We start from the raw sequence: 26,940 nt of genomic DNA on the forward strand, positions 1-26,940 counted from the left end.
GGGTCTCGGGGCGCGCGGGCCGGCCACACCAGGGACGGACGCGCTCCATCTCCCCCACTCGGGCGCCCGGGGCCGCCGGCGATGGAGCTTAGTGTTGGTACGGGAGCCTTCGGGAGCCTTCGCTTTCAGATCCAGAAAGAATGCCGGGGGAAGGGTGAAACCACCTTTAGGAGAAAGAACTAGGGGCGTCCTACGTTGGTGGCTTGCTGGCGGACAAAGGTGACTCAGCTGCATCGAAGTCAAGGCGAGTCCGTTCTTCTGGAGCCTGGGACCCTTTGCTTCATGCATGGCACATTCTCGTGTTTGTTTTTTAAGCTTCAAACCTCCCAGTGAAAAATATTAAATATTCAAGGTAATAAAATAGATAATATTTCTATACTATAGGTTCGGCCTAGTGCAAGGGAAACCGTCACCTAGGATATCCCTTAAAGTAGCCTCTAGGCCAGTGCATGGCAGGCAACGCAAGGCACTTCCTCAAGTGGTCCAGCTCGGCCTGGAGCCGCTCCCTCTCTGACACGACCTTCTGCTTCTGGCTCCTCAGCTCCTGCGCAGGGAGATTTGGGTCAGACGCTCCCTCCGCGGCAGGGGTGGGGGTGAAGCCCGCACGTTCTAGGGGCTGTGAGGGAAGGCGCACCTTCCTGGCTCCAGAACCTCCCGCCCCCACCCCGGGCCCGGAAGAGCCGGTTCAAGCTCCGCCCAAAGCCTTGGCTCCTTACAAGGCCCCGCTCACGCTCACGCTCACGCTCACCCCTGTTGAGTTCAAAACTCCGCCCTGACACGATGGACTTTTGCTGCTCTGCAGCAGCCCAGATCAGCAGCCCGGCCCCGCAGGCCAGGACGGCAGGGAGCGGCTGGTGCTAGTGCTGCGGGCGTGGACAGGGCAGCAGGGCCGGCCTTCGCTCCGGTACCCTCCGCTCCCGTCCTCAGCAAGTGCCGCAGGGGAGACGCACACGGGTCTGAGCTGCCCCGGGGGGTGCGCACAGCCCCCCCCCCGCCCCCCGCCCCACAGCTACAGCTTGGAGCACCTACGGGCTGACCCCCCAGCTCTGACGATTCCGAGCCGCCGCCTACAAAGCAGCACCACCCCTCACAACTCCGGTGCGTGTAAGGAACACAGGCTTGGAAGGTGACAGAGCCGGGGGGGTCGAAGACTACCCCGCTCCCCGGCTGCTTTCCAGGCCCCTCCCCGGCGCGTGGGGGCCGGGACTCACCGCCATGCTGTGGGAGAGCTGCTCGGCTGTGAGGCTGAGGCTGTAGTGCTGGGCCTCCAGCCTTCGGCACTGCGTCTGCAGCACCTGCCGCTCCAGGTTTTGCTCTGAAAAGATAAGATGCGTCAGGATGTTTTCCGGACTCAGGGGCCCCGGGCAGGGCTGCCCTTCTCTCCAGGCGACCAGACTTGTCCTCCGGACCACAGTGGCCCCTGGCCCTCTGCACCGCACAGGAAATCCAGCCCTGTGGCGGGAGGACACAAAGGTCCTAGTGTCAAAACGCTATTTAAGACACACAGGTTAGGAAGTCATTAGGGGTAAATTCACGGTCTTAAAATGCATTTTTCAAAAGAAAGCTTAGGTATGAACGCTTTTAATAAGGTGCTTAAAAAAAAAAAAAAAAACCCAGAGTAAACCTGGACACTGAAAGTGATTTTAATTAGGATGATCGCTGCCTTTCCCAAAGGTCCTGGGCCTGGTTTTCACAGGAGCGACTTCAGACTTTCGGGGACCAATCTGTGCCTTCTATGAAGTGCTTCTGGGCTGAAGCCTTTCCTCTTGGTGCAACACAACGGCTCTCCCTGCGCCAGTCCCAGATGCCTGCATACCCTACCCGGAGGGCAGCTGTCCTGGTGAGTCCCGCAGTCCTCTGGTGGGCTTGATGGGAACGAGAAGTGACTTTTTTTTTGTTGGTAGCTTAACAAGGGCAGTGAAGGCCAGGAGAGGCTGACTGAGTTACAGAAGCAGGAACAACTGACAGCAGATGCAGGGCAGTGAGATGCATCTCCTCCCACTTAAGGATAGAGATGCAAAATGTTAAAAGCGCTAACGAATTCAGCAAGGAGCAGGCCACGTCAGAAAACACCAAAGGGGAAAAAACCAAGGCTGTCACCTCCACGGGCCTAGGCACCCCGTGAACTCTGACGGTCTCCAACAAGAACGTTTATTTCTTCCCAGTCTCATAAACCAGAGAAGAGCCCCGTTACTGCCGTGCTGTTTGGTAGCTCAGAGGCCGGTCCGAGGCAGGGCAGTGGGACAGAGTAAAAACTCAAAAGAACTAACTTTGGTCTACAGAAGATCTGACCGGCTAAGACCACGTAAGGAATAAGGAAAAACAAGCTAAAAGTCCATGACAACCCCACTGACGCCTACAACTCAGTATAATAAAAGGACGTTGTTTATGGCAAAAAAAGGGGTGGGGTGGGGTGGGAAATGGTTTAATGCAATTTAATACAATAATCATAGAGGAAATGGCATTGCTATCAAAAATACTAACTCTCCCCAAATCTGTAAATTCAGTGCAACTGCAAATTCTAACAAGAATTTTCTGCAACAAACAAGGTGACCCTAAAATCCATGGGGGGACCCCAAGGGCCAAGAGCAGCAGAGCTGCCAGAGAAGCACAGATCCCACTGTTCCCCGCAGACAGCAGCCAGTGGCAGAGCTAGTGCCCCCACAGGGTGGCCTAGGGATGGCCACGCAGAGCAGGGCACCACAGCTCGCCCTGGGCACAGGTGGGGGGTGAAAACCGCACCCCATAAACCACCAGGGTAACGGGCTATTCGGGTGTGGGGTGAGACCAAGTTGAATTTCTGCCTAGTCCAGCATGGAAATGAATTCTAGGCCTAACAAAATCAGAGCCTGAAGAATTTCAGGAGACTACGGACAGAATCATGTCCTCAGGGCAGGGAAGGATTCCCCACGAGGCACCAAGAGCCTAACCCCACAGGACAGACACGCTTCACTCTGACAAAATGTCCCGTAACTGGTTCTGGACACACGGGTTCACTTGGAAACACCATGGACTGAGCGAGCGATTCAGTTCAAAACAGGGTTCCTCCCAGAGGAGGAAGCGGGCACAAGGGCAGACAGGCTATTTGCGGCCACACAAGCAGGCATTCCTTTTCTCTGCTTTAAAACGGCTTTTCAAAGGATTTGTAACGATCAGGACATTCCATAATCAAATGCACAAAAGGGCTCCCACTCCCTGCTCCAAACGAAAGCCCCTCTGTGGCTGGTAAGGCCCGAGTCCGGGAGGCCCTGACCCCGCGCCCTGCTCACCCCCGCCCTTCCACCGAAGTCACAGCACCGCTGCCTCTGAGCCAGACGCCTCTCAAAACAGAGGACCAGAGAAAGGAGCCAGCGTGCTAGAAGCACAAGGACAGGACGCGGACCCTGGGACCCCTACACCCAGAGCCCCTCACCCTGAAGCACTAGGCCCCGGGAGGAGAGGGGTGCAGCGGCTACGCCGAGGGCTGGCCCTCCTGCACAAAGCACTAGCCCAGCACGCAGGCGGGGGCAGTGACCAGGCCTCACTACTTAGGGCTCAGCTAAATTCACAAACCTTCCATTTTCAGGACCCTGGTGTGTAGCCACAGTCCAGACCGCCAGAGCATTTAGAAGCGCGGCGGGAGACAGCAAGCACGGAGAGCGTGGCCCAGGTCCGTGCTGTCCCACTGAGTGGTAGCAGCCACTGGTACTTAAGTTCCTCCAGGGACCGTGGCCTCTAGTCTGTAAACTGGGGCACCCGCAGAAGCCCAAGGAACAGTTTTGGAAACAGGCGGGGCAGTGGACGAAAATAACCTAGTTGTGCCCCAGGAACGCAGAGTGTCAGTGCCACCACGTAGAGTCCCCGCGGTTGGTAGGGAGAGCCCACACAGATGGGTCCAGTCCACTTCCTTTTACTTTCTTTCCCATGGCCCTCGGCCCCTCCCCCGCGTACCTTCTATATGTTCCTGGTAAGCCTCGAAGATTGCCTCGATCCCTTGCCACTTGCGCCTGGGGGGTTCGTCGTCGTCCTCCTCTCCGTCATCTTCGTCCTCCTCGGAGTCCTGGTCCATCTCCTGCGTGAGGGGGCCCTTCCTCCCGGGGGGGGCCTCCTGCCCGTTGTGCTGGGGCAGAGGGAGCCGGCTGGAGGACTGCAGCTCCGGAATGTTGTAGTGGACGGACGCGTCGACTTTGTGGCTCTGCTCAGCAGACAGCACGGCCGCACCCCCTGCGGGGAGAGAGCAGCTCGTGACGGGCCTCTGGGACTCTGTGCTCTGCGCGACGGCGGTTCTGCTAAGGGAGGACGGAGAGGCCCGTGCCCTCCAGAGGTCGAACGTGGCTCCCAAGGGCAAGGTCGGAGAGCCACAATGACCCCAACAGCCCTGTGTCTCCTCTACTCAGTCCTAACGGGCATGTGGTCTCAGCCACGCCGATCCCCGAATGACATGGCACGCCGTGTCCTGTCTTAGGAAACGGGGCTTGAGGTCTGCAGCTGGCCCTCGTGGACACCAGTCAGTGCCCTCTCGGGGAGCGCAGTCCTGTGGGCTGCGGGCATAGCCCGTGCTGGCTGCGGCCAGGACCTGGTTCGATGAGGCCGGCACTGCCCCGTGGCACGGCCCTGCACGGTCTGGACTGGCAGGAGACGGAAGGCTTTAAAATCCTCAGGAGGGGGGATGCCTGGGTGGCTCAGTTGGTTAAGCAGCTGCCTTCAGCTCAGGTCATGATCCCAGCGTCCTGGGATCGAGTCCCACATCGGGCTCCTTGCTCGGTGGGGAGCCTGCTTCTCCCTCTGCCTCTGCCTGCCATTCTGTCTGCCTGTGCTCGCTCGCTCTCCCTCTCTGACAAATAAATAAAATCTTTAAAAAAAAAAACAAAAACCAAAAAACTCATAAAATCCTCAGGAGGGGGCGCCGGGGGGGCACAGCTGTTGGAATGTCCGACTCTTGGATTCAGTTCAGGTTGTAGATGCCGGGCCTCTGGGATGAAGGCCTGTGTGGGGCTCTGTGCCGGGCTGGCTTCTTGCTCTCCTCTCCCCTGAGCCTTGCGTGTCGCTCTCTAAAGTAAGTGAATGCAGGCGCCTGGGGGGCTCTGTCAGGGTCTGCCACAGGCTCAGGTGGTGATCCGGGGTCCTGCTGAGCAGGAAGCCTGCCTCTCCCTCTACCCCTGCCTCTCTTTTTAAAAAAAAAATAAAAAATAAAGCCCTGAAAAAACGATCCAGTGTACTGTCAGGAAAGGGTTGGTGTAAAACAAGGCAGGAAAAACGTGTCCTAGGTCCACAGGAAAGCCTGTGACGTGTGTCGGAGAGGGCAGGGGTGTTTAACCTGGTCCCCTAGCCAAAATATTTTCTCCCTGGAAAACCGGACTCGTTCAAGTACATCCACGACAAACACCCAGTCAAAAAAACTCCTCCTGATTCTGACCGTGACCACCACCGCCCTTTAGCCCGTTACTTCCTCCCGGCTACTGGCGCACACGGAGCGGCACCCTCGGTCGTTGCCGAAGCAGCAGGTGTTCTCCCATCGGGCCGCTTCAACCTCTGACTCGGCGAGAACGAGCTGCAGCGACCCCTGTTCTCCCACCTTTGGGGACTTCCACGAAAATGTCCAAGGGGAGTGGGTCTGGGGCCCCGCGTGTCCCACAAAGTGCCCTCGGAGGCTGCTGGAATGAACAGCGCTGGTGCGGGTGTCCGAGGGGGAGATGCAGGGGCGCGTGCGCGGGAGCGCGGGAACGCGGGAACGCTCGCGCTACGGAAGGAACAGAGCCTCCCTGTGCCTGAGACCGGCCTGCGAAAAGCTAGGGCTTCTACAACTCCGAGGACGTCCCTTGCTAACTTTTCCTGAACTGGGGTCAGCAGGCCAGTGGCAGCAGCGGCACCCGGGCACCTGCCAGCCACGGAGCGTTCTCGGCACCTCGTGCACACCGATGTTTGAGGGCGACCCCTGGATGCAGCCGGGTGCTCCAGGAAGCCCCGCCAGCCGCTCTGGGGACACGGGAGTGGGACAGGGACAGGGACAGGCAGCCTCAGTACCTTTATGCTTCTGCAGGGCCTTCTGGGTGGACTGCAGCACAGACTCGTGGAACTGGTGCGCAAACTCCTCCGCCATGAAGGGCTCCCACGGCTTGCTCTTCCCGTTGATGCTGTGGGACAGCGGCACGGGGACGTCCTTGGGCGTGGGGCCGCGGATGTGATGAAGCAGGCTCAGGCTCTTCTTGCCCCCGGGGGCCTCGCTCAGCCTGGCCTTCTCGCCGCTGGGTGCCGCTGGCTCCTGGACCCGCGACAGCTCCTGGGGCCGGAGCTGCTCCAGTCTCCCGGGCTCCGTGGCCTTGGCGACGTCAGACAAGGAAGCAGCGACACCCACAGGCTTCTCTGTCTCGAGAGAGGCTTGCTGCGTGGCTGGTTCTTTTAGAGAGAGAAAGCGAGGACAACGGTAAGAGCGGCGCGTGAACGGGCAGGGGCTGACCTCTAGAGCTGATGTGTAATAAAGACCCGGCGCAGAGAACCACGACCCGGGGGCCGTTCAGCTCAGCGTCCGTGAGTGCGCGGAGGGGGGGGGGGGGGGGCTGCGTTCCGCAGCGAGTCCCTCCTTGAGCGGCACCCCGGGAAGGCAGCCGGGAAGAAAGAGAATCTGAAGGAAGCAGCAAGTCGCTTCAAGTCACCCACAAGGGAGATGGTAACGCGCCCCAACCCGATAAGAGAGACGGGTTAGGATCTGGGAACAGCGCCGGACCACAGAGATTGCCGGTTCCACTGAGCAGCGCAGTGAGATTTGACCGAAGCTGAGAGAGAGAGAGAGAGAGAGAAGGCGTGAAAGCAGGTGTTGGAGAGGCCTGCAGGGCAGAACAAGCGAGACGGAGATGCCAGAGAGCGCGCCAGCTCAGGCCGGCAGGGGCCGCAGGGCGGGAGCAGCAGGTACCGGGATCCGGGGCTCGGGGCTTCTGAGGCCCGGCCGGGTGGCATCCGTGACGTCACCGAACGACCGCAGACAGCCCTTCGAAGCCAGGACCCTCCTCGTCGGCTCCCGGCCCTGCCCTCCCGCTGTCCTGCTCTGTCCTGAGGTCAGCGTACCCAGCCGTGCGGGCAGCTTGTGGAAGAGCAAGCTGGAGAGAAACACCCTCTTCCAGGAGGAAAGATTCCTGACGAAGAAGACCTTGAGGGGTTGCCTCTGACCTTGGGCAGCCCTCGGGACAGTCCAGGCGGCCGCGGAGGAAGGGGCTGTCCTTCCCGCCCTGGGCCTTACCGCTCAGGGAGACAGCAGGACTGTCCCTCGGAGAGCTCCTGAGTGGGTCTGCCACTGCTGCGGACAGTGCCTTCTGCTTCATGGCACGGAGCATTTCAACAAGTTTCTCTTTGTCTATGAGAAAAGCAGCCTGAGATTAACACCACAGGTGGGTTGCTGGGGAGCAGGCCTCTCGCCCGGGCCCTGGCTGGCAGGCGCGAGCCCTTCAAAGCAGGAGCAGCGAAGTGAGCACCGAGGGGACAGGCTGTGCTGGGAGGAGGAAGCCTGCCTTTCAGAGCGAGCCCAGATTCCGCTCAGCTCTTACTGCAGAGCCTTCCAGACGCGCTCCAAAAGCAACGACGTGTGCACAGCGAAGTAACGGGTTCTGACTCCCCACGCGGCGTTCGTGTTTAAGGCTCACGCGCACCAGAGGGCCCCACACAAAGTGGCAGCCCGGGAAGCACAGGCTCCTGGCGCATCCTCCGCCCCCCCGTGCCCGGCCCACGAGCACACGTCCCCGGGTGGCTGCCGTTGACCGAAACCGGCTGGACCCTCCATGACGTGATGCCCAGTGTGGCGAGTTCCCGTGGCGGTGGCCCTCGTTCCTGACCCCGAGTGCCTGCATCACTGTGGCTTCCTCTAGGGCTTAAGTCAGGCAAAAAGACGCTGGTTACAGACCGACCACGACTCTTGGGCGCCAGCGCGGGCGAGCGACACGTCCCTGCCTCATGGGCGCACGGGTCCCACTAGACTGGCTAAAGACTGAACGCAAACGGCTCCAGCCCGCTAACGCCGCCAGCGGAGCAAGCCCGGGACTGGTCAGCGCTCCTGCCTTCAAATTCCTTTCAGAGAGAAGCGACCGCCTCGGTGTGTGCAAGCTGCACTTGGAACTGTGCACGGAGCACCCAGACTGGCCAAGTCCTCACCCAAACGCAGACACCACGCGAGCGTGCGGAGCGCACGGAAGAGCAGGATGCCAGACGCGCTCGGAGCACGCCAGTCCCGCGCCAGCCCCGCCTGCGGCTCCTGCCCCAAGATGCGGCCCGGGCGCGGCCCCAGTGGCCTCATGGGCCCAGAAGCACCTGCCAGGGCAAGCTCGGCCGCCCCGACCCTCTTGCCGTGGCAACACGAAGCGCCCTGGGCCACGCTGGCCCCAAGAGGAAAGTGGCCACCATGGGAAGGTGTGACGCGCCCCTGCGCCCGGGGGTTGCCCCGCTTGCTGCGCAGGTGCCGGGAGGTCTGACAAGCGACAAGAGTAGTGGAAACAGAGGCCACCAAAGCGACAAGAGAAATGCGCTCCAAGGAGGGGCACCTGCGTTTGGAACGGAGAGAGTCGATACCAGAGAGACACGGGGGCAGGCCTGTGACAGCAAAGCGGCCGCCCTGCAGGGGGCCAGACAGAGCGAAGAGAGCCCTGGATGAAGCGCCTTCCGATGCCACCGGGAGCCCACGGCCCTGCCTCTCCAGAAGCCTGTGGCCGGGGAGCGACCCCAGCCCGCGAGGCCCGCAGCAGGCCGTACCTTTCCTCTTCTCGGCGCTGATGTGGGTCAAGTTGAAGATGGTCAGGAACTGCTTCTTCTCCTCGAAGTTGGGGCTGTTGTTCATCTCGTCGGGGCTGTAGCGGGTGGACAGCGCCAGCCTCGGGGAGGGCGTCTGCCGCTTGTTCTGCATCATCGGGGGCGACGGGCTTCTCTCCCTCAGCATCCGCCGCCGCTTCCTCCGCTTCTGGGTCAGCAATTCCTCCTTCTGCTGTTGGGTGGTCAAGCCAAAAAGTTGCAAAAACTCTAGCTTCTAGATTGGGAAAGAGAACAAATGAGTTTGAAACCTCGGGCAGTGGCATGCTTCCACGGTCCCAGGGGCCCCTCCTCGGGTCCGTGTAGCCCTCGTGCCCTGGCCCACTCGGCACCAGGCCCCGGAGCAGGACCCCGACCAGCAGAAGAGAGGCGCGCAGGCAGTCGCAGCGAGGGTGGGGTGCCCGGGACAGCGGGAGGGAAGCCAGGAAGCAGGCGCTGATGGGGGCACCGGGAGCCCAGGCCACAGCCCCAGGCAGCAGGGACCAGGTTCCAATACCTCGGAGGACGTGTCCAGCTTGAGCGGTGGCTGCTCAGCCACACAGCGGAGGTGGGCCCTGACCTCCTCCTCGTCGCTCTCGTCATAGGAGTCATCTAGGTCGTAGTAGTACCCTGGAGGCGAGAATGATTTATTTGGCTGGGCAAGGGGCCTCATCCTGCAGCGGGGCACACACGGGGCCCCCCGACTTGCGTACAGATGTTCCTGTCAGAGCAAGCCCGGCCGGCGTCTCTAAGCACCCTGAAGCCCAGATTCCTTTCAGCCCCGGTGGAGATGTGCACTAACTCCCAGTCCTAGGGTTTTCATGCTGGACAGGGACAGTGGCTGGGCTGGGGCATGGAGGCCGCAGGAGGCAGATGCTGGGTTTCCTCTGGACCCCAAGTGACCAGGCCGAGACAGCCTGAAAGGACAGTGATCTCTCTGCAGGGAATCCTTCGTCCCACAGGCCTGGGCTGTGTCCACGGCAACCCAGGCTGTGCGTACGCACCTACCCCTCCTACTGTGGCCATCTGGGTCCCTTACCCAGGAGGGGGCAGGCGCACTCAGGTCCCTAAGGCCTGGAGCACGCACAAAAACTCAGATGCATAGGCCTGCAGAACCGCTGCACCAAGGGCACCGGGGTATCCCCTCTTCCCTCCTCATGAGGCAAGTGGAGATGAAAAATACTTGTCGGCCCTGAGTCTGGCCTAGAGGAACCTGGGAAGACCTGGCCTTGGCTGCAGCTTCTGGCTGAGAGACTGAGTTCAACAGGAGAAAAGCTCTGTGCTGGGGCAGCCCCCAGGGCCTTGCCCCACACCCACCCGCTGCTTACCCCTCCCCAAGGATGACAGCCCCCATGAGGAGCCCCCACTGGGCCCAGGCCTGTTCTCTCAGCAGCCTCCTGCCCTGTCATCCTTCACTATCAGTATGTAAGACCACCTTATTAATCAGCTCTGTTCATCACTTATCAATCGTGCCTGTCTGTGGAACCGTCCTCCCAGAGAGCTCTGGTTTGGCTTTTTGGCCGATCTGTGCTGTAGCAGGACCGGCAGGGGCCCCAGGTCCATCTCCCCAGCAGAGGAGTCAGAGAGCGACACAGGAGCCAGCGAACCCGCTCCCTGGGTGGCTGGCAGCCCGGCCTGGGGGGTGCGGGGCGCTGGCACCACTGTCCCCCACCCCCGCCCCAGGAAGTCCGAGCGGCCGGGGAGCCACACCTTTCTCCTGGGCTTCTCGCCGCCGGCGCTCCTCCAGGTCCAGCTTGCTGACCAGCCGCCGCCGCTGCTGCAGGAGCTCGTCATAGATGTAGGCCGGGTCAGGGCCCCGTGGCGCGGGCGGCCGGTAGGGCGAGCCCGGCTTCAGCGGCCCGGCCAGCTCGGCGAAGGGGGCAGGCTGAGGGAGGGCGGCCCGCTGCTGGCCCAGGAGCGTCTGGGTGGACTTCTCGAGCTCGGCCAGGAAGGGCCCGGGCCCGTGAGGAAAGGCCTGGTGCTCCAGGCCCGCCGCCTCCCTCGGGGGTGGCTGGTACTTGTCCAGGGGGGCGGCCTCGCGCTTCCGGGGCCCGTCCTCCGCCTTCTCCTGGCAGTACACGCGCTCCACCTTCACCAGCGGGACGGCGGCCTGGCGGCTAGGCTCGAACGGGGCGGGGTGGCCGTGCAGAGGGTGGCTCTCCGGGGCCCGCCGCGGCTCCAGGCTGCTGTCCATCAGGGACACCGGGTTCCAGAGGCCCGTGGGCACAGAGTGGTGCTGGGGCTTGGGCGAGATGAGCGGCGGGGGCCCGCCAAAGTGCTGCGGGGGGTCTCGGCTGCCCGGCTCTGGGCGGTTTGGTCCCGGCCTGGGGAAGGAGCAGAGCAGGCCGTCAGTCACAACAGCCGCCCGGGCACAGCTAGGGGGGCGCCCAGGCCGCCACCTCTGAGACCCCTTGACAGGCTGCCGCCCGGGGACCCCAGCTCGCCTGCCACAGCTGGAGGCAGGGAGGCGTCGACTTCTGAGAGAACACGGAGGCTCGGAGGTGAACGCTGCTCGCGGACAGAGACGGTCTCGGGCCGGACCCGTTCCTGCTCCCGTTCCTGCTCCCATTCCCCAGCGCCCCCCAACCTCACACACAGCGAGCTCTGTACGAGGACAGACCTTTGCTCCCCGCGGGGAGACCCCCTACGGAGAGGACACGTCTCTGACGGCAGAGGTGTGGCCCTGTCACTGGCACCTCCGTGTGTGCCAAGAAGTGGACAGACACGGGGCAGGGCAGCTTTCCCAGGGGCAGCTCTCCTCTCCCAGGTGTCTGCCCAGCCAGTGGGGCGGGGACACCTGCTTCTGAGGTGGCCGTCACAGCTAGGGTGGCTCTGTGCTCTTGCCAAACCCCAGCGGTCCCCATCACAACAGCAGCAACCAGGACGCCTGGGTCCCTGATCCAGGGCCCAGTGGGCTAAGTGTGTGCCTTTGGCTCGGGTCCTAGGATGAGCCCCACGCTGGGCTCCCTGCTCTGCGGGAGTCTGCTTCTCCCTCTCCTCCTTCCTCTCCCTCTCTCAAATAAACGGTTTTGGGAGGGGAAGAAGGCCAACAACCCCACGTGGCCCCAAGGCAGCAGCTACACCCAGAGTCCCCACAGAGCCAAGCCACTGGGTGGGGTGCGGCGCGGCACACTCGGGCGGGAGCCGGAGGGCGCCGTCCATTGGGTAAGCCGCTTCGCCTCTATCATAGCTTCCAGAGCTCCCCCCACCTGGCCAAGGGGCGGGCACTGAACCACAGCCACGAAGTTACTCCCAAATGCAGGCTGGGAGAACGCCCCCGAAGGCCACTGCACTGCTGACCAGCAGAGACAAAAGGCCACCGTATCAAGAAGCCACGGGTCCTTAAGTAAATGGTCAAAGAGCGAAAGCCGGCAGCAGAGTAAGTACGTCCTGCACCGCAGCCGAGCACGGGGTGGTTTTCTAGCTCGGAACACGCGGTCCCGTCGAGGTCAGGTTCGCGCTGCTGTGAGGGCAAGCGTGCGGCCAGCTGCTGTGGGGACCACGGAGGTGGGGAGAGGGCGGCTGGGGGCCAGATTCCGCCCCCCCACCCCAGTGCCCCGGCCTGCCTGAGGCTGCTACGTCCTGAGGCAGAGACTGCCCCTACTGGGGACAGCGGTGCCAGGCTCCTGGGCCTTGGGCAGAGAAAGACTCCCGTGGAGCCAGAATACCCAGACTTCATCAGGCTGGCCGGGCTGTGCCGGCTGCTCTCCCAGGCCCCCGGACGCGAGGAGACGGGAGGAGTAAAGGTCAGCTCACAGGCAGACAAGACCTCGCCTCCGAGAGGCCTCAGAGAAGCAGAGGAAAGGTCAGCAGCAGAGACGCCCTCGCTGCGGCCACGGTGGGCAGTGCCGCCTGCCGGCGTGGGGACACCACCTCAGAGCAAATCAGCCAAGCGAATCCCCGCCGCTGCCCTTCCCAGTGGACGCCGCTCAGGGCTGCAGACCAGGCCAGCAGCGCCCGGCGCAGTTGGCCAAAGGCTAAAGGAAAGAGGCGATGAGCACAGGGACATTGGAAAAGCCTCCACCAGGCAGCATCCCAGCCACGGAGATCTTCCTGCCTGGCCTCCCTCGTGCACAACTGGGGAAACTGAGGCCAAAATCCCCTGTCCCTGAGACATGGCCAGGCAGAGAGGGATGGACCGTGGGGTAGGGACGCTATAGGTGACAGCCAGACCACCAGGTGGCAGCGGGGAGGCTCGGGCACAGCTGTTAAGTGGAGGACGGGGCCCAAGGACGGGCACAAAGGCCTCCCGGGGGATCCCAGAATGTGGTTGGGAAACGGGTATTACTGCAACAGCAATAAACTTAATTTCCTATTTGAACGAAAATTAAACGTAGCCCTGACTCTTATTAAAGAAACGTTTCGGCTTGAAAGCAGAGGCCCACAGCGAGAGCGGGTGTAAGGATCAAAGCCTCTCGCCCCCTCCAGGTACCTCGACGGTCCCTGTGCAGATGCAGCCAGGCTGTGCGGGAAGGCCCTGGCTCTGGCCAGCGCCGTCACCGAGGGACAAGCACCTCTGTGGGCCTCAAGGGTCAGAGGAAGAGCCCGTGGTAGCAAGTGAAAGCACTCAGCAGGAGGTGCGAACCACAGGCGCCCCATAAATGCTGGCTGGCTCTGATCCCACCCAAGCGTGCAGACCCCCTACCTCCCAGGCCTCCCCCTGCGCTCCCAAGCCCCGCCGAACCCCACCTGGCGCTGTCCGGCCTGTGCTCCGCCTCCGTGGGCGCCGGGGGCCGGCCCATGTCCAGGTGCTGCTCCAGCACCTGCTGCCGGAACTCCGACACCTGCGACTGCCGGTCCTCCTTCTCCTGCCGCAGCCGCCGCTGCCGCGCCAGCCACTTCTCCTCCTCGTTGGTGCGCTGGATGAGCAGGGCCGTGGCGGCGCTGCTGCCCGGCAGCGAGAAGATGCTGTGGTTGGACAGGAGGCCGGGCACGGCATGGTGCGCGGCGGGCGCGGGGTGCAGGGGGTGCTGCACGGGCTTCGGGGCCTGCAGGCCAGCCTCCTTCAGCTTCTCTGTGGGGACAGACCGCCGCCGCCGCACCTCAGCGCCCGCGCCCGGCCGCCTGCCCCCGGGGGCCCCAGGGAGCGCACAGGGTTCCCTGGGGTCCCGCCAGCCGGTCAACAAGCCGGCGCTAAGCCTGACCGCGATGCGCTCGCGGTGAAACGAGTTATGTTTAAGGCAAAGGGAAAAAAACACTCAAACTCTTCCCTCCCTTCCTAAAGCGCTCTCTGCCCTTGGCCATCGTGCGCAGCGGCCTTGGCGGACCCACCGTCCCCACTCCCGGCCGCGGACGCCCGGGCCCCGCGGTACCTGGGCGCGTCGGGGTCAGCTGCTCCGAGGGCTTGCCGCGCTCCTCGCCGGCGTGGCCCCGCAGCCCGTGCAGCTCGGCCACGGGCAGGAAGGCCGGCTCCAGTGCCTTGGCCGCCAGCAGCTCCTTCTCGCGGGCCCGCTGCTCCCGCTGGCGCTCCAGCTCCCGCTCCCGCTCCTTCTCCCGCTCGCGCTCCAGCTCCTTCTCCCGCTCCCGCTCCTTCTCCCGCTCGCGCTCCTTCTCCCGCTCGCGATCCGCCTCCCGCTCCCGCTCGCGCCTGAGCTCCTCGTCCAGCTGGAGCCTGCGGGCGAGGGGAAGGAGGCGGTGACGGCCGCCGCGCTGCTGCTGGGGGACCAGCACCGTCACTGGCACCGCGACAGCAGACACGGAGGCCTTCGCGTGGACTAAGTCACCAAGAGACTCCAAATCCCCCGGACCGAAAGCCGCACCCACTCCCTGAGCCGCACCCGCACGCTCGCGCCAGGAGGCCGGCGACGGACCACGGAGCTGCTGGGCACCGGCCGTGCCCCACCTCCCAGGTGAGCAGACCGAGGCCCCGGGGGCCAGCCTGGCCCCGTGCCACACCCCGTGAGCAGGGACGCCGAGGCCCAGGACGCGGCTTACCTCTCAGCGCTGAGGCTGGACATCCGCTCCGAGTGCAGCGCAGCCAAGGACGAGTGGGAGAGCTCGGGGGGGTAGCGGACCCCGGAGAGGTGGAGGTGCATGGCCGATGGGTGCAGGGGGGGCAGGGAGCCGGGGGTGGGGATGGGGTAGAAGGGGGACCGTAGGGCTGACAAGCAGTACGAGTCATCCATCCTGTGCGGAGAAGATCGGGCCCAGTGAGACCCAAAGTGAAAGAACACCATGGCCAGGCCCCTCCGAAGGTGCCGCGCAGCCAGGGCAGAAAGGCGGGGAGCCACCGCCAAGGGCCTGCAGACAGAGGCCACGCCATGGCCAGCCCCCAAACCCAGCCAGGACGCTCTCAGGCTTGACCGCAGGCGACCCGGGAGCAGCAGCCCGCGGCCCACAGACGCATCGGGCCAGGACTGGCAGGGCCCCCGCACAGGGCAGAGATGGGGACACGCTTGCCCTGGGGCTTCCCAGTGACGCAGCCGAACAGACGGCTGCTGTGGGAGTGGGGGACGGGGCTCCTGCCAGGGGTGAACCCCTAGCGGCTAACTTGGAAGGCCGGGGGCTGCCTGAGGTACGGAGCCTGGCCCCAGCATGCCGGGCTGACTCAGTGGGGGCCTCACCTGAAGGCCGGGTGGGGGAACGGGTGCGGGGCCAGGTAGCTGGGGTGGTAGTAGGCGGCGGCGGCGGCAGCGGGGTCCAGGCCAAGCGGAGGCAGGGAGGACATGCGCAGGTCCTCAGTGGTGTGGTAGGGCCGGAAGCTCCTCAGGTAGTCTTCGGTCACGGTGCTCGGGGGCACCACGTGGTGCACAGGCCGCTGCAGGCTGCGGTGGGGACGGACGGACGCGGGAAGGACTGCGTTGAGCAGAGCTCCCGCACTGGGCAGGCAACGGGCCAGTCCTCCCGCACGCCCCCGCCAGCATGGAGGGGCTCTGGGGACAGGTGACTTGCAGAAACAAGAGGTGGGCCGCGATTTCTCCTCAGGCCCCCCACAGCCCGGAGGCACCCCTGGCTCCAAGAGCCCCAACCGGGGGCTTAGGCAGTGGGGAGAGCCACCCAGCACCTCAGTGTGGACGTGGACGTGGACAGCAGGCACAGCCAGGACCGTGGGCCTGGGGCTCCGCCCCCGTCTGGGGCTCCCAGCCTCGGCTAGTGCAGCCTCCGGGATCCAGACCCCCCGGCACACGCACCCCCACTCCTGACCTGCAGACTTACTTGAGCGGTGGGAAGCGTGAGTCCTGCACCACAGAGCTGGGGGAGATGCCGAAAGGGTAAGGGGTGCTGAGCAGGTGTGAGGGGATGGCTGGGCCCCCCGCCTTCTCCTGGGGCAGCGGGGGCTCCACGATGAGGCGCTCCCGCCCACTGCTGCTGCCCCGAGAGCCGGTGTCCTGCTGGGGGACAGAGAGCACCGGGTCAGGCCCAGGGTGCAGGGCAGGGTCCTCCTCCAGACCCAGGGAGGCTCATGTTTTGGGGCGTGGTCTAAGATGCACTTTCCTAACAGGTTTCCACCCCATCCCCGTGGGGCATGTGGGAGGCAGTCCCCCCACTTCCGGGAGGACATAGGTTCTCGTGGCAGGAGGGCTGCGTGGAAACCCATCTCGTTGCAGGGGCCATGAAAGCATGTGCCCGTGAGCAGACGCGGCATGGAGCGGGCACCCCCTCGCCCTTCCCACGGGGTCACCAGCGCGGGGAGGTCGGTGTTGTGGCAGCAAGCGCAGGAAGTGAGTTCCACTCTGCAGCAGGGAGCAGCGAAGCCAGCTGAGCCCCCCACCATCCACAGATCACCGAGCAGGCACAGGCGACCCCCAGGGGCCTAAGTGGCAGCTGTGCTGACAGCTGCCAGCGCGCATCACAGACACCTCGGCCCCCTGGCGCCCGCAGAGTCGCAGCCGAGAAGCTGGCACGGCCCCCGGGCAGAATGCGCTGGTCTCAGCCCACTGCCAACCCCCAGGGGTGGTCCTGGCACCAGCCACAGCAGGCAGCTGTGGGACCCTGACTGGCTGGACCCGTCTGGGGCCACCTTTGCACACACGGCTGGTGGGCTGGGGTCCAGCGGGGAGGCAGACCCTAGGAAACCGGAGGAGGGACTTGCTCAAGGCGGAGGGGGGAGAAGAGGAGCCCCGACCAAGGCCAAGGGCAGAGCCTGCCATGTGTGGCCACGCGGAGGGACCACGGGAGGGAACGCACACCACCCACAATCGTGACTGCTCTTGTCATGCCCGCGGCTGAAGGGAGCCGAGCAGCCAGCCTCAGAGGACATCCAGGGCAGTCGGGGGCTCCTGACGTCTATTCAGAATCTTCTGGATTCTGGAGCAGCTGGGAGCAGGGGAGGAGCCTCCACCATCGTGAGGGCCCTTCCCAGCCCAAGCGAGGTCACTACCAGCCCAGGCCTGACCTCAGCCACGGGGGTTCTGAGGCCATGGCTACGGGCTCCCCCAGGCCCCAGCAGCTCCTCCACCAGGCCCTTCCTTCTCCCGGCTGGACCGCGCCGCCGCCCCCCGCCCCTGCCCCTCCCGCAATGAGCGGAGAGCAAACCGGGGCCGCAGGAAATCAGGGGGCACTCGGGGCCTCAAACCCGGCCTGTCCACCCTGAATCCAGTGTTCCCACCATGTCACACCAAGCATCCCTTGAAGACAAGCGGGGACCACGACCCTTAGACGGTCTCCTCAGGGAGGCCCAGGCTGAGGAACACCGGACATGTGGCGTCTGAGCCCGGTCCCCAGAGGAGACACCCTGCTCCCTACTCGCCACCCCGCGTTCCAGGCTCTGCCAGGCCCAAGGCCGCCCGGCAAGGCTGGGAGGAGGGGGGACAGCAGAGCTGCTGTGGCCGCACCCCTGACCCCCCCCACTACCCCAGCAGCAGCCACAGGCCCGTGGACCAGGCGGGGTGGGGCGTGGGGGCAGCCGAGGAGGGCCTGGCCGGTGCCGCCGCCGCATCCTCCCCGGCCTTCCAGGAGACACATCCGTGATAATTAACTGAAGGAGACAGGCCGCTGATTGGAATTTGTAATGAGCGGCCACATCTGCTCCCGCCCGCAGCCTGGCACGGCCCTGCTGCTCACGGCGGGGTCCTCGCGGGTTCACGAGCTCTGGCTTGCCCTTCCCTGAAGGGGCGTTCGCGGGGCAGGCGTCAGGGGGCACACGCACGTGCACCAACAGCCTGCCTGGGTCGGAGCAAGCCGCCCAGGACTCCCACATCACTGTTCCAGAGAGTTCTATACAAAGGCCCATGCCTGGCCTCGGGTCCCGCAGATGCCTGTGTGGACAGCAGGGCGAGCTCCTATCCGGTCCTGGAGACCCTAGAGGAGACCCACTGCTGCCTCGTGCCTCAGTTTCTCCATCTGTCAAGGGGGCCAGTCACAGCCCCAGCTCCTGGTGTGACAGGGACAGATGCGCACAGCAAGGGGAAGCAGGCGGAGAACCAGCACGTGGCCCGCCCACGCGAGCGTCTTAGGGGCTGTGTGCAGGCCAGGGCTTGCTGGGTCTTCCCATGGGCCTATCAGCTGGCATGCGGGCCCCACGCCACCTGGCGGCAGCGCCCTGCTCCCCGCAGGGGCCACCGTGGGATGGAGAAGGCCCCGTGGCTGTGGCCTGGGATGGATGGAACAGGGCGCACCGCTGGACAGGGACATGGTCAAGGAGACCATGAACCCAGGGCGGCCAAACCCCCGGTCGCAGTCCTTGCCCCGAGGACCCCATCTGGAGAGGAGCTCCACCCAGGCAGCCCATGGCACACCGGGTCCCGGCCTGGTCGCATGCGCTCCAGGTACAGAATCTCCATGCAAGGCCAAGACCCCAGGGCAGCCACTGGCATGTAGGAGGCCCCCAAGGGCACCGTCCTGAGAAGCCCCTTCTCCCCTCAGTGGGACAAAGCCCAGCTTGAAGGCGGCTGGGCCAGATGGCACTTTGCCGCCGGCAGAGGAAAAACATGGTGCGGCAGGACCTGGGGGAGGGACAGGCGGACCGGCGGGGGCCGTGGGGTGGGGGTGGGGGGTTCAATGGGCCGGACCCACGCGCCTTCCGTCTGGCTGGAGGCCTGCCAGGCTCGTGGCAGGCCCCTGGGCACGAGGTCACCCTCTGGGGGCGCACAGAGGCTGCCCGGACTGGCTCGGCCACCCCGGGGCCCCCCAAGAGTGCGACAGGCTCCCGCCGTCCTGGCAGAGAGCTGCGCGTCGCGGCTTCCCCTCCTAAGCGGCGGCGGCTGCAGGCCCAGCGGTACAGACTAAGGCAGGACGAGGGGGAGGACGGGAGGAAGGAGAATCCTTCATTCTCCAGTGCCTGGAGAGAGTTCCGGTCAGGCGGGCAGGACAAGCCCTGTTAGCTTGAAAATAAACCATTTTTCATCTCTGCTGTCGTCTGTGGCCCCCCCTACCTGGGAAACAGGACCCTGGCGACTGGGGGATGGCCAGGCCCAGAGCCCCACCCCTACGAGTCCCCACCTGGCGGGGGAGTGAGGGACCCATCCCCTCCCCGCCTTCACGCCTCTTGCCAGCTCCGGGGCCCAGAAGGATTACATTCTCCACCGAGCCTTTGTGCCGCGCTGATGAGCCATACATCATCTGCTAATCCAGTTCCCTGCCCGCCGCCCTCCCTGGCGGTGCGAGTGTTTCAGTCACCGCCGCGGTGGTACACGGGAGCAGATCGATCACGGCCCGTCCTCGGGGGTGACTAAATGCAGGCAGGACCCTCGGAGGAGGCAGGCAGGACCCTCAGAGGAGACCCTGGGAGGAGTCCTGCCGTGCGGGCGAGCGAGGAGGGCAATACGTGGGAGCCACCCTGGTCGGGGCCGATCAAAGGGGAAGGGAGCCGCTCTGGGGCTGGGCAAAGGGGACAGGCCGGGCCCCTGCAGCGGTCACAGCAGCCCATGCTGAGCCTGGGACAGGCAGGCAGGACCCAGGAAGCACCCCCCCTCCCCCCACCCTGGGAGCCCTAAGGTCAAGACGGACCGCCAGGTGGCGGACAGCAAGACGCAGTGCACCCCTCCCAAGGCAAAATCCCCGGGGAAGACCCTTCGTCCTCCCTCAACCCAGGGCCAGCTCCGGGGTCTACAAACCCCTCTGGCCCCACCTGGGCTCTCCCGGCCTCAAACTGCACACAGAGCACAACGACCAAAGCCAAGGGCCCAGACCGCAGCTTGAGACGCGCACGGCCACACGCAGGAGGGCCCCAGCCCACAGCTGTTTCTAGGAATTCAAGGATCCTGGGGGGGGTCCTTGTGGATCCTCACCTGGGGCCAGGGCCTGCCTGACGACCACCCTCTCTGTGGACAGAGGCTGGCTACCCCCGTCCCCCAGGGCAGAGAAAGAGACAGACCCACCAAGAGGATGGGGGTGTGTGCATGGTGGGGCTGGGGACGGCCTTTGTGCCCACCTGCCTCTCCGCTTCCATCTTTCTTGTGGTTTCATTGGTATTTCCCAGTACTGCACACAGGTCCCCCCGCCCCCGGCCTGGAGCTTGGTAGGAAAACCCAGGAGGGAAGCCCAGTGTTCCCAGCCTCCTGACCCCGCTACTGGGATTCCTGGGGAGCTGCTGGAGGGGTGGAGGTGGGAGGGGGGCACGCAGCTGGGGCAGGGCTGAAGAACCGCTCCCAGGGCCTTCTACAGGGCAAGCTGCCGCACGGGGAGCCCCAGGTACCAGGGGGCGGCTCTGGAAGCTACAACGGAAGCCGGAAGCGCTGCTGCCTTCCCTGCTCAGGTCCTGACTGGGGCGGCGATCCCAGCAGCTACCGCTCCCCAAGGCCAGGACGTGCTTCCCAGGGAGCTATGCATGGAACCGCGACCCCCACCGCCAGTTCTCATGTCGGGGTGCGGACCCCCAGGGCCTCAGAGCGGGAGCGTGCTGGGAGGGCTTTCAAAGGGTCAGAGGTCGGCCGTGATCCAACATGACCCGTGTCATCAAGAAAAATGAGAACACAGACGTGCACAGAGGGAGCGCCCGGGGAGGACAGAGGGAGAAGGCGGTCTACACGCCCAGGAGAGGCCTCAGACCCCCGAAGAGTAAGTGTGTCGTGGGAGCGAGCCCTGGCCCAGTGCTTAGCTGTGGCCGCCCGACCGGCACCGGCGCGCTTTCTTCCAACACACGGGCCCTCCAGGTGAGCGTCGCGCTTCCCGCACCCACCCGCGCCCCGCGCTCACCTGCCGGCTCTCGCTCCTCCACACGCCATTGACGGTCTTGGTGGGGGCGATCGTCACCACGGGGGGCGTGCTGGGCACACTGTGGCCCCCAGGGGGGACGATGATGGGGCCCATGGGCACGCGCTTCGGCGTGCTGGCCGGGGAGCTGTGGTTGGTGGCCGGCGAGGACACGGGGGACGACTCGCTGCTCAGTGAAGACCCTGTGGAGAAGGAAGGGCGGAGCAGCGTGAACGGGGGTCGCACCACGAGGGCTCGGGCTGAGCCCAGCCAACCGGGCGCGGGCCGCACCCCGTCTCTGGGTCCCTGGCCCCCTGGCCTCCAGGGACCGGCAGGGGCACAAGGTGCAGGGTCCCAGCACCACTCACCCGAGCCCTGAACCCTGACGTGAGGGTGAGAGGAGCCGGGAGCGTGAGCAGGGCGGGCAGGAAGGGTGACCCCTCCCCAGGCTCCGAGGCCACAGGAGACTCATCTTTTTCCTTAGGTGTCAACTGTGATCGATTTAAGTTTTAAAAACCGAGCTTAATTCACCACTGAAACCATAAAGGTCGCTGGTTTCCAGCACATTCTGAGTCGTACAACCGTCACCACTACCTGGCTCACTTCCGTGGCCCCATAATGACCCGGAGCCCAGCCTCACTCCCACCTGCTGTCTGCCCCCCTGGAGGCGGGTGCGCAGGGCCTGGGGCAGGGAGGGAAGGGCTCTGGGGCTCCCGAGCGCGGCCAAGCCGGCCAGCTGCTCGGGTCAGTGGCTGCTGCCCCTGCGACGGGCACGGCGTGAACAAGGCAGGCACACTGGGCTCCCCAGGTCCGGGCCCCCGGCGGGCATCCAGCATTGTCCAGGTCCTCCAGAGCCCTGCCCGGGCCTGGCTAAGTCCACAGCACACACCCACCTGCCCACCCCGCACTCCGGGTGGGGGGGAAGGAGACCCCCTCCGTGACCACACCGTGGTGGGTCCGCAGACATCGGCTCAAGCAGCCCAATCCGCCGTCCCAGACCGGCGCGGACCCCGGGGGACCCCACTTCATCTGGAAGTGTGAGAGCAGTTACGGTCGCGGGCGAGGAACACACCCTTGGTTACAGTCACGACAGGGGGCTGGGGAGGTCTAGGGGCTCTGGCCAAGCTGGATGACAAGCAGTGGCTTGGAGACGCCCCGTCGAAGGGCAAACGTTGCCCCTTCTGAAAGGTCCCTACGGGCACCTTCTGTCAGCCAGAGCCCCCCATGGGCGGGGGCAAAGGAAGCAGGGTCAGCAAAGACAACCCCCACGGGAGGAGAAGCCCACCGACGTGCAGGCATGGACCCGGATTTTGCTCCCTGGGGCCGAGGGACCCTCACCGTGCCTCCGCACCACCTCCAGGGCCCACACTCACGCTACCGGGTGGATCCTGTGTGTGGAAGGGGGCACCGACAGCCCCTCGCCCCGATGGCCAAGGCGTCGTCAGTGCGGGCCCCCATCCCTCCTGCCCCAGGGCCCTGACCAGCCAAGCGTGGCTCAGCAGTGTCGCCGGGAAGCAAAGCGGCTGCACGTGGAGGCCCAGCGACATGGACAGAGACTTGACCTGGGCGAGGCCCTCTTGTCCAGGACTCTTCAAAAGGACTCCCTAGGCTTGTCCACCGCGTGTACAACTGTACAAGGCAGCCCCATGGAGACACCCAGTCCCAACCCCACAGGGGAAACCCTGGAGCAACCCAGCAGCATGTTCTGCTCTTAGTATCAGCAATATCAAGGAGGAAGGGGTGTCCCTCAGGGAACTGCTCAAGGGCTGCTGTGAACCCCAAGTCCCCAGGTTAGACAGCAAGAACGGCCGCCACCCCAAGAATTCTGCCACCCCACGTCGGTGGCTAGCTGCCGGCTAGCTTGGGTGTGGTCTGAAGCTCCTGGTCAGAGATCATTACTGCCAGGGGAGGACCAACGGCCCTGAGACAAGCTACATGTGGCCAAGCTGGTGACGCCGCCATTCCGCACCCAAAGCTGGTTTCAGGTCCTCTGCGGCCGGGGCAGGGGTGGGGGGCTGTCACAGGCGGATCCAGCCAGTCCGTGAGCAGACCTGACCTCCCCTGGAAAATGACCTCCCTGAGGTTCCAGCATGGCCCTTGGGGGCTGGGGGGCTGTGCCCGCACTGACCGGCTGACACAGAGAGCACTGGGTGTTGAGTCCTGTACCCTCGCCCAGGTCTGTGCAACTCTGCAAACCGGTGGCACCTTCTCCAGGCCGGCAGCCCTGGTGCAGGGAACGCACCCAGCAACATGGGGCCAACGCCCACCAGAGACACGGCAGCCAGCAAGGGGGCTGCCGGCAGCAGAGACCACCCAGAGCCGGTTCCCAGGCCGCAGCGCTCCCTGCGGGGGTTGGGGGGGGGCGCCGGGTCACACCAGCACCGCGGGGCAAAGACAGAAGGAGGAGGCAGACTGGTCGAAATGCCGCCCGTCCCACCCACCAGGGGCTGAGTGACAGTGGGGGCCGTCTCCTGATCACTGAGAGCCTGCCCCCTGCAATGCCAACGATCCCTGCGCCTTCCTGGAGATTATCTGGATTTTGATAAAAGATCCACTTTGCCTTTTTGAAAAAAAAAACCAAAAACCAAAAAACAAAAAACAAAACAAAAAAAAACCCACAAAACACAACAACACACCAGATAAAGGATCTTTTTCCTAAAAGAGCATTTCTACGGAAACTCTGCGGCCCTCCTTTCTGGGTGGCAGTGGCTTCGCGGAGGCGATCCCTGCATGACAAAATGCCCCACCGCGAGAGGGCAACTCACTGGCCCTGGCAAATTCACGGAGGGGTGGCCATCACCCCGAAAAGGAGGCCGTACCCCAGCCCTCAGTCCATGGATGTTGCCCTAAACGATCCCACCGGACGTGACCTTCAGCACCAGCGGCTGCTCACTCAGTTGGTTTTTATGGAGCGTCCGTGTGGTCCCGGGCATCAGGACTCCCCTTCCTTTCTACAGCCGGCAGCCCTCCGTTGTATGTGAGACGCATTTCATTTCATGTGATCCCCACCCCCTGCCACCCGGCTCTGTGAGGGCTGCTAGGTCTCCTGCACTCACAGCTTGTCTCCCACTTAGCCCCACGCTCAGCCGCCAGGCCCACACCCTGGGAGGCCCCTCTGCCCATGGGGGCGCGGAGAGGACTGTATGTGTGTTCTGGAGCCAGAACAGGAAGGAAGGAAGCACACACAGGCCAAGAGCACCCAGGGTCAAGGCAGAGGCCACCAAGAGCCTGGAGGAAAAGCTGGGGTCAAAGGCCAAGCAGGCTCGCGGCCTCTAGACACTGGGCAGATGGACCGGGCGGCCCACACAGCTCGGAGCCCTGCAGTGCAACAGCCCTGGGGGGCCTCACAAGCCGGAGCAGCTGACAGCACCAGGCCCCCCCCCCAAAGGGCCCCGCCTCACGCCGTTAACTCGCCTCTCCAGATTAACCTCATTTCTAATCACCAGGCCAGGTGGCGGGGGGGAGCTCGGGGGCCCAGGTGCACTCGGACTGGGAGGCCATCGGCAATTAGCAACCTCATCCCCCGGGGTGGGGGCGGCATCACTGGCCGGCCAGAGCCCGTAATCGATCCCTGACCACGCACCCACAATTAGCACGCGGCCACCGCGACCCCGCTCCTGTGACCGCCCTAATTAACCGGAGGCACACGGCAGGAGCCCGTCCGCGGGCACAGGCGGCGCGGGGTGACAGGAGGCATCGCACGCTGTCACCTCTGCTGTCTGCCTTGGAGGGTTAGCGCCGAGGCCGCCGGGCACGTGTAATTAGCAGCTGAGACCCCAGACTCGGGAGATGGGAGCGGGGGAGCCTAGAAACCAAACTGCAAACCTTCCTCGCTGTCCGCTCTCCCTGACACACATGCAGTCGGCCACCAACACAAGGACCTGCCACCCACTGGACGCTGCCACGGGAACCTCCGTGCCAGGCTGCAGGACCCCCACCCACCCCTCCAGCCCACCACAGCGGCCGGGGTCTCTGGGCCTCACCCTGCACCCGGTTAGTGTTCTCAGCACTGATGACAGGGAGGACATGAGGGCACAGTCTCCCTAGAAAGGGACCCTCAGGACGTCTTCCTGGGAGGCCCCCTTCCGGGGCCGGGCCACCCAAGCCTGGCAGGGTTGGAAGGGGCAGTACCCCAGGGACAGACTCGTGCAGGAGGGTACGAGGGGCCCGGCCCCCGTGCCAGCAAGGGTTTTCCTGGCTTCCACCAGGGCAGGCATCCACCCGGGCCCACGGCACAACCAGGGTGGGGCGGGGGCCCCCCGAGGGCCCCACGTGCACCTGCTTGCCAGGGCCCCCTGCAGTCTGTTCCGTCCCAGGTCCATCTCGGGAGGACCCTGGGCAGGCTGCTGTACTCCAGAGGACGGCCAGCCTCCAGCACCCCATAGCCCTGGGGTGCCCTGCCCTCCCCGTCCTCTCCTCCCCCAGGCCTGGCGGGCGAACACCATTTGCACCCAGAAAGCAGGCTGGCCGACAGCACGACGCGCTCTGCTCGCTGAGGCTGAGGGGCCGCGGGGCCCGCAGGAAGCCTCCCGGCTGGCGGTCACCCAGCACCACTCCCTGGGCAGTCGCAAAGTCGGCCTCCCTGGGACGTGCCCAATGGAACAGCCACAGCATGAGCCTTTTGGGAAGCTAAGTGTGTAGGTGACAGAGACCAAATGCCATCGAAGGCAGGGGCGTCCTGTAGCCCGGCACAGTGGGGACAGTAGGGGTGTGGGGGGGGCATAGGCAGTCCTTGCCCAGCTGAGGGCCATAGTTCTGACGACCCATGGGTCTGGGCAGAAGGGGCTGGGAAAGAGGCCCCGCACACCTGCTTCTAGGCCGGGGGTCTCCCCACCTGCCCACCAGCCGGGGTCCTCATCCCGCCTCACGGCTGCCAGCCACCAGCACGGTCCTGGGCCCAATCTCGCACACACGACTGTCCATAAACCCAAATCAGCAAAGACAAGGCGTCGGTCTTTCTTATGAGCCACGTTTCCAGGGGCCCGCTATTGGCCGACGGGGGGAACTGGGGCTGGCGAGGACGACAGGCTCGGACAACTGGGGGCAACGCGGTGGGGGGCGAGGAGCACCAAGGCAGAGGGAGCCCTGGGAAGGCGACAGGGCCAAGTTGGTGCTGTGTCACCACGGCCAGGGGAAGCCTGCCATGCGAAATGCCCCCGGGCCGGGCATTGCCCCCTGGTCCATTGCTCTGGTCAGACCCATCTTGCCCACCCAAGCCTTCCCCCCTTTCCCCCCCATATCTCTGCGTCAGGGGCACACGCAGCTTCTCCAGCTCCAGCCTCCCGGGCCCTCCAGCTCTTGCCTCCAGAACCCCAAAGGCCCAGGGTCAGCGGAGAAGGTCCCCCCACCACAAACTCACACCTGTGCTTGGAGACAGATGGGGCCACAGATACCCGTGGGGAAATGCCAGCGCACGGGTGACATGCTGCGGGGAGCGCGCCAGGCCAGATACTGCCTTCCTTGGTTTGGCTGTTTTCTTTGAAAGAAAGAGATTTCGGGGGGGCAGCAGGGAAGCGCCGCCCTGCTCCACCGGGCCAGCCGTGTGGCGGTGATGCTGGGGGGCAGAGTCCCACCCGCACGCTCTGCCAAGGGAGGGACCCGCCCCGCCTCCCTGGGGCTTGGGGACAAGACCCGGGCTCCGGCAGCTCCCGAGGCCTGGCAGTAACCAGACCCGCCTGCCAAGCCGGTGACAAGACGAGGCAGAAAGCCAAGAAGCGCGAGGGAAGGAAGCCAGGCAGGGGCGCCCGTGGTGTTTGGGGCCCTGGACCTGGAGTGTTAGAAATTCACACCCCACTGCCCCCGCCCGAGGCCAGTGCTCTCGGCAGATGCCCCCTCGGGAAGGCCGCTCCACCAACCCATGGGGTCCAGGGTGGCCACGCTACACGCCTGACACACGTTGTAGAGAGAACAATAGGTCCCAGAGGCTTCGGGGCCCACCACGCTTCCTCTGCCCAGCAGGGGCCCCCAGGCCACGCAAGGACAGCCCAGAGATACCTGCCCTGGACAGAGGCACGGAGTGTGCACTGTGCAAGGCACAGAAGGTGGGCCGGCCGCGCACCTGAGTTAGGACCCTCCAGGTGGGCTCATGGGGTGGGGTCAGGGGAGACGCACAGCCCCAGGGAC

At 64.6% G+C, this 26,940-nt stretch overlaps 1 protein-coding gene across 8 annotated transcripts in view; it reads right to left on the reverse strand.

Annotated features, from left to right (window-relative positions):
* Positions 1-306: 306 nt before the first annotated feature.
* Positions 307-26,940, reverse strand: part of GSE1 (Gse1 coiled-coil protein) — a 387,016-nt gene continuing 360,382 nt past the window's right edge. For 7 of the 8 annotated variants that reach the window (XM_032853821.1, XM_032853820.1, XM_032853823.1 and 4 more), the window contains 14 exons: positions 20,821-21,020; positions 15,901-16,073; positions 15,309-15,509; positions 14,680-14,871; positions 14,058-14,356; positions 13,435-13,759; positions 10,456-11,069; positions 9,263-9,375; positions 8,713-8,983; positions 7,214-7,327; positions 6,004-6,375; positions 3,931-4,203; positions 1,212-1,315; positions 307-544 (listed from right to left, as the gene is read on the reverse strand). In XM_032853821.1, coding sequence (XP_032709712.1) covers positions 410-544; positions 1,212-1,315; positions 3,931-4,203; positions 6,004-6,375; positions 7,214-7,327; positions 8,713-8,983; positions 9,263-9,375; positions 10,456-11,069; positions 13,435-13,759; positions 14,058-14,356; positions 14,680-14,871; positions 15,309-15,509; positions 15,901-16,073; positions 20,821-21,020 — 3,386 coding nt within the window. In that variant the 3' untranslated portion in view covers positions 307-409. Of the gene's footprint in view, positions 545-1,211; positions 1,316-3,930; positions 4,204-6,003; positions 6,376-7,213; positions 7,328-8,712; positions 8,984-9,262; positions 9,376-10,455; positions 11,070-13,434; positions 13,760-14,057; positions 14,357-14,679; positions 14,872-15,308; positions 15,510-15,900; positions 16,077-20,820; positions 21,021-26,940 lie in introns of all 8 variants that reach the window. The other variant, XM_032853822.1, reaches the window with a different exon arrangement.

This window comes from Lontra canadensis, unplaced genomic scaffold (assembly GCF_010015895.1).
Source record: "Lontra canadensis isolate GAN:19392208 unplaced genomic scaffold, GSC_riverotter_1.0 scaffold8, whole genome shotgun sequence".
Taxonomy (NCBI): domain Eukaryota; kingdom Metazoa; phylum Chordata; class Mammalia; order Carnivora; family Mustelidae; genus Lontra; species Lontra canadensis.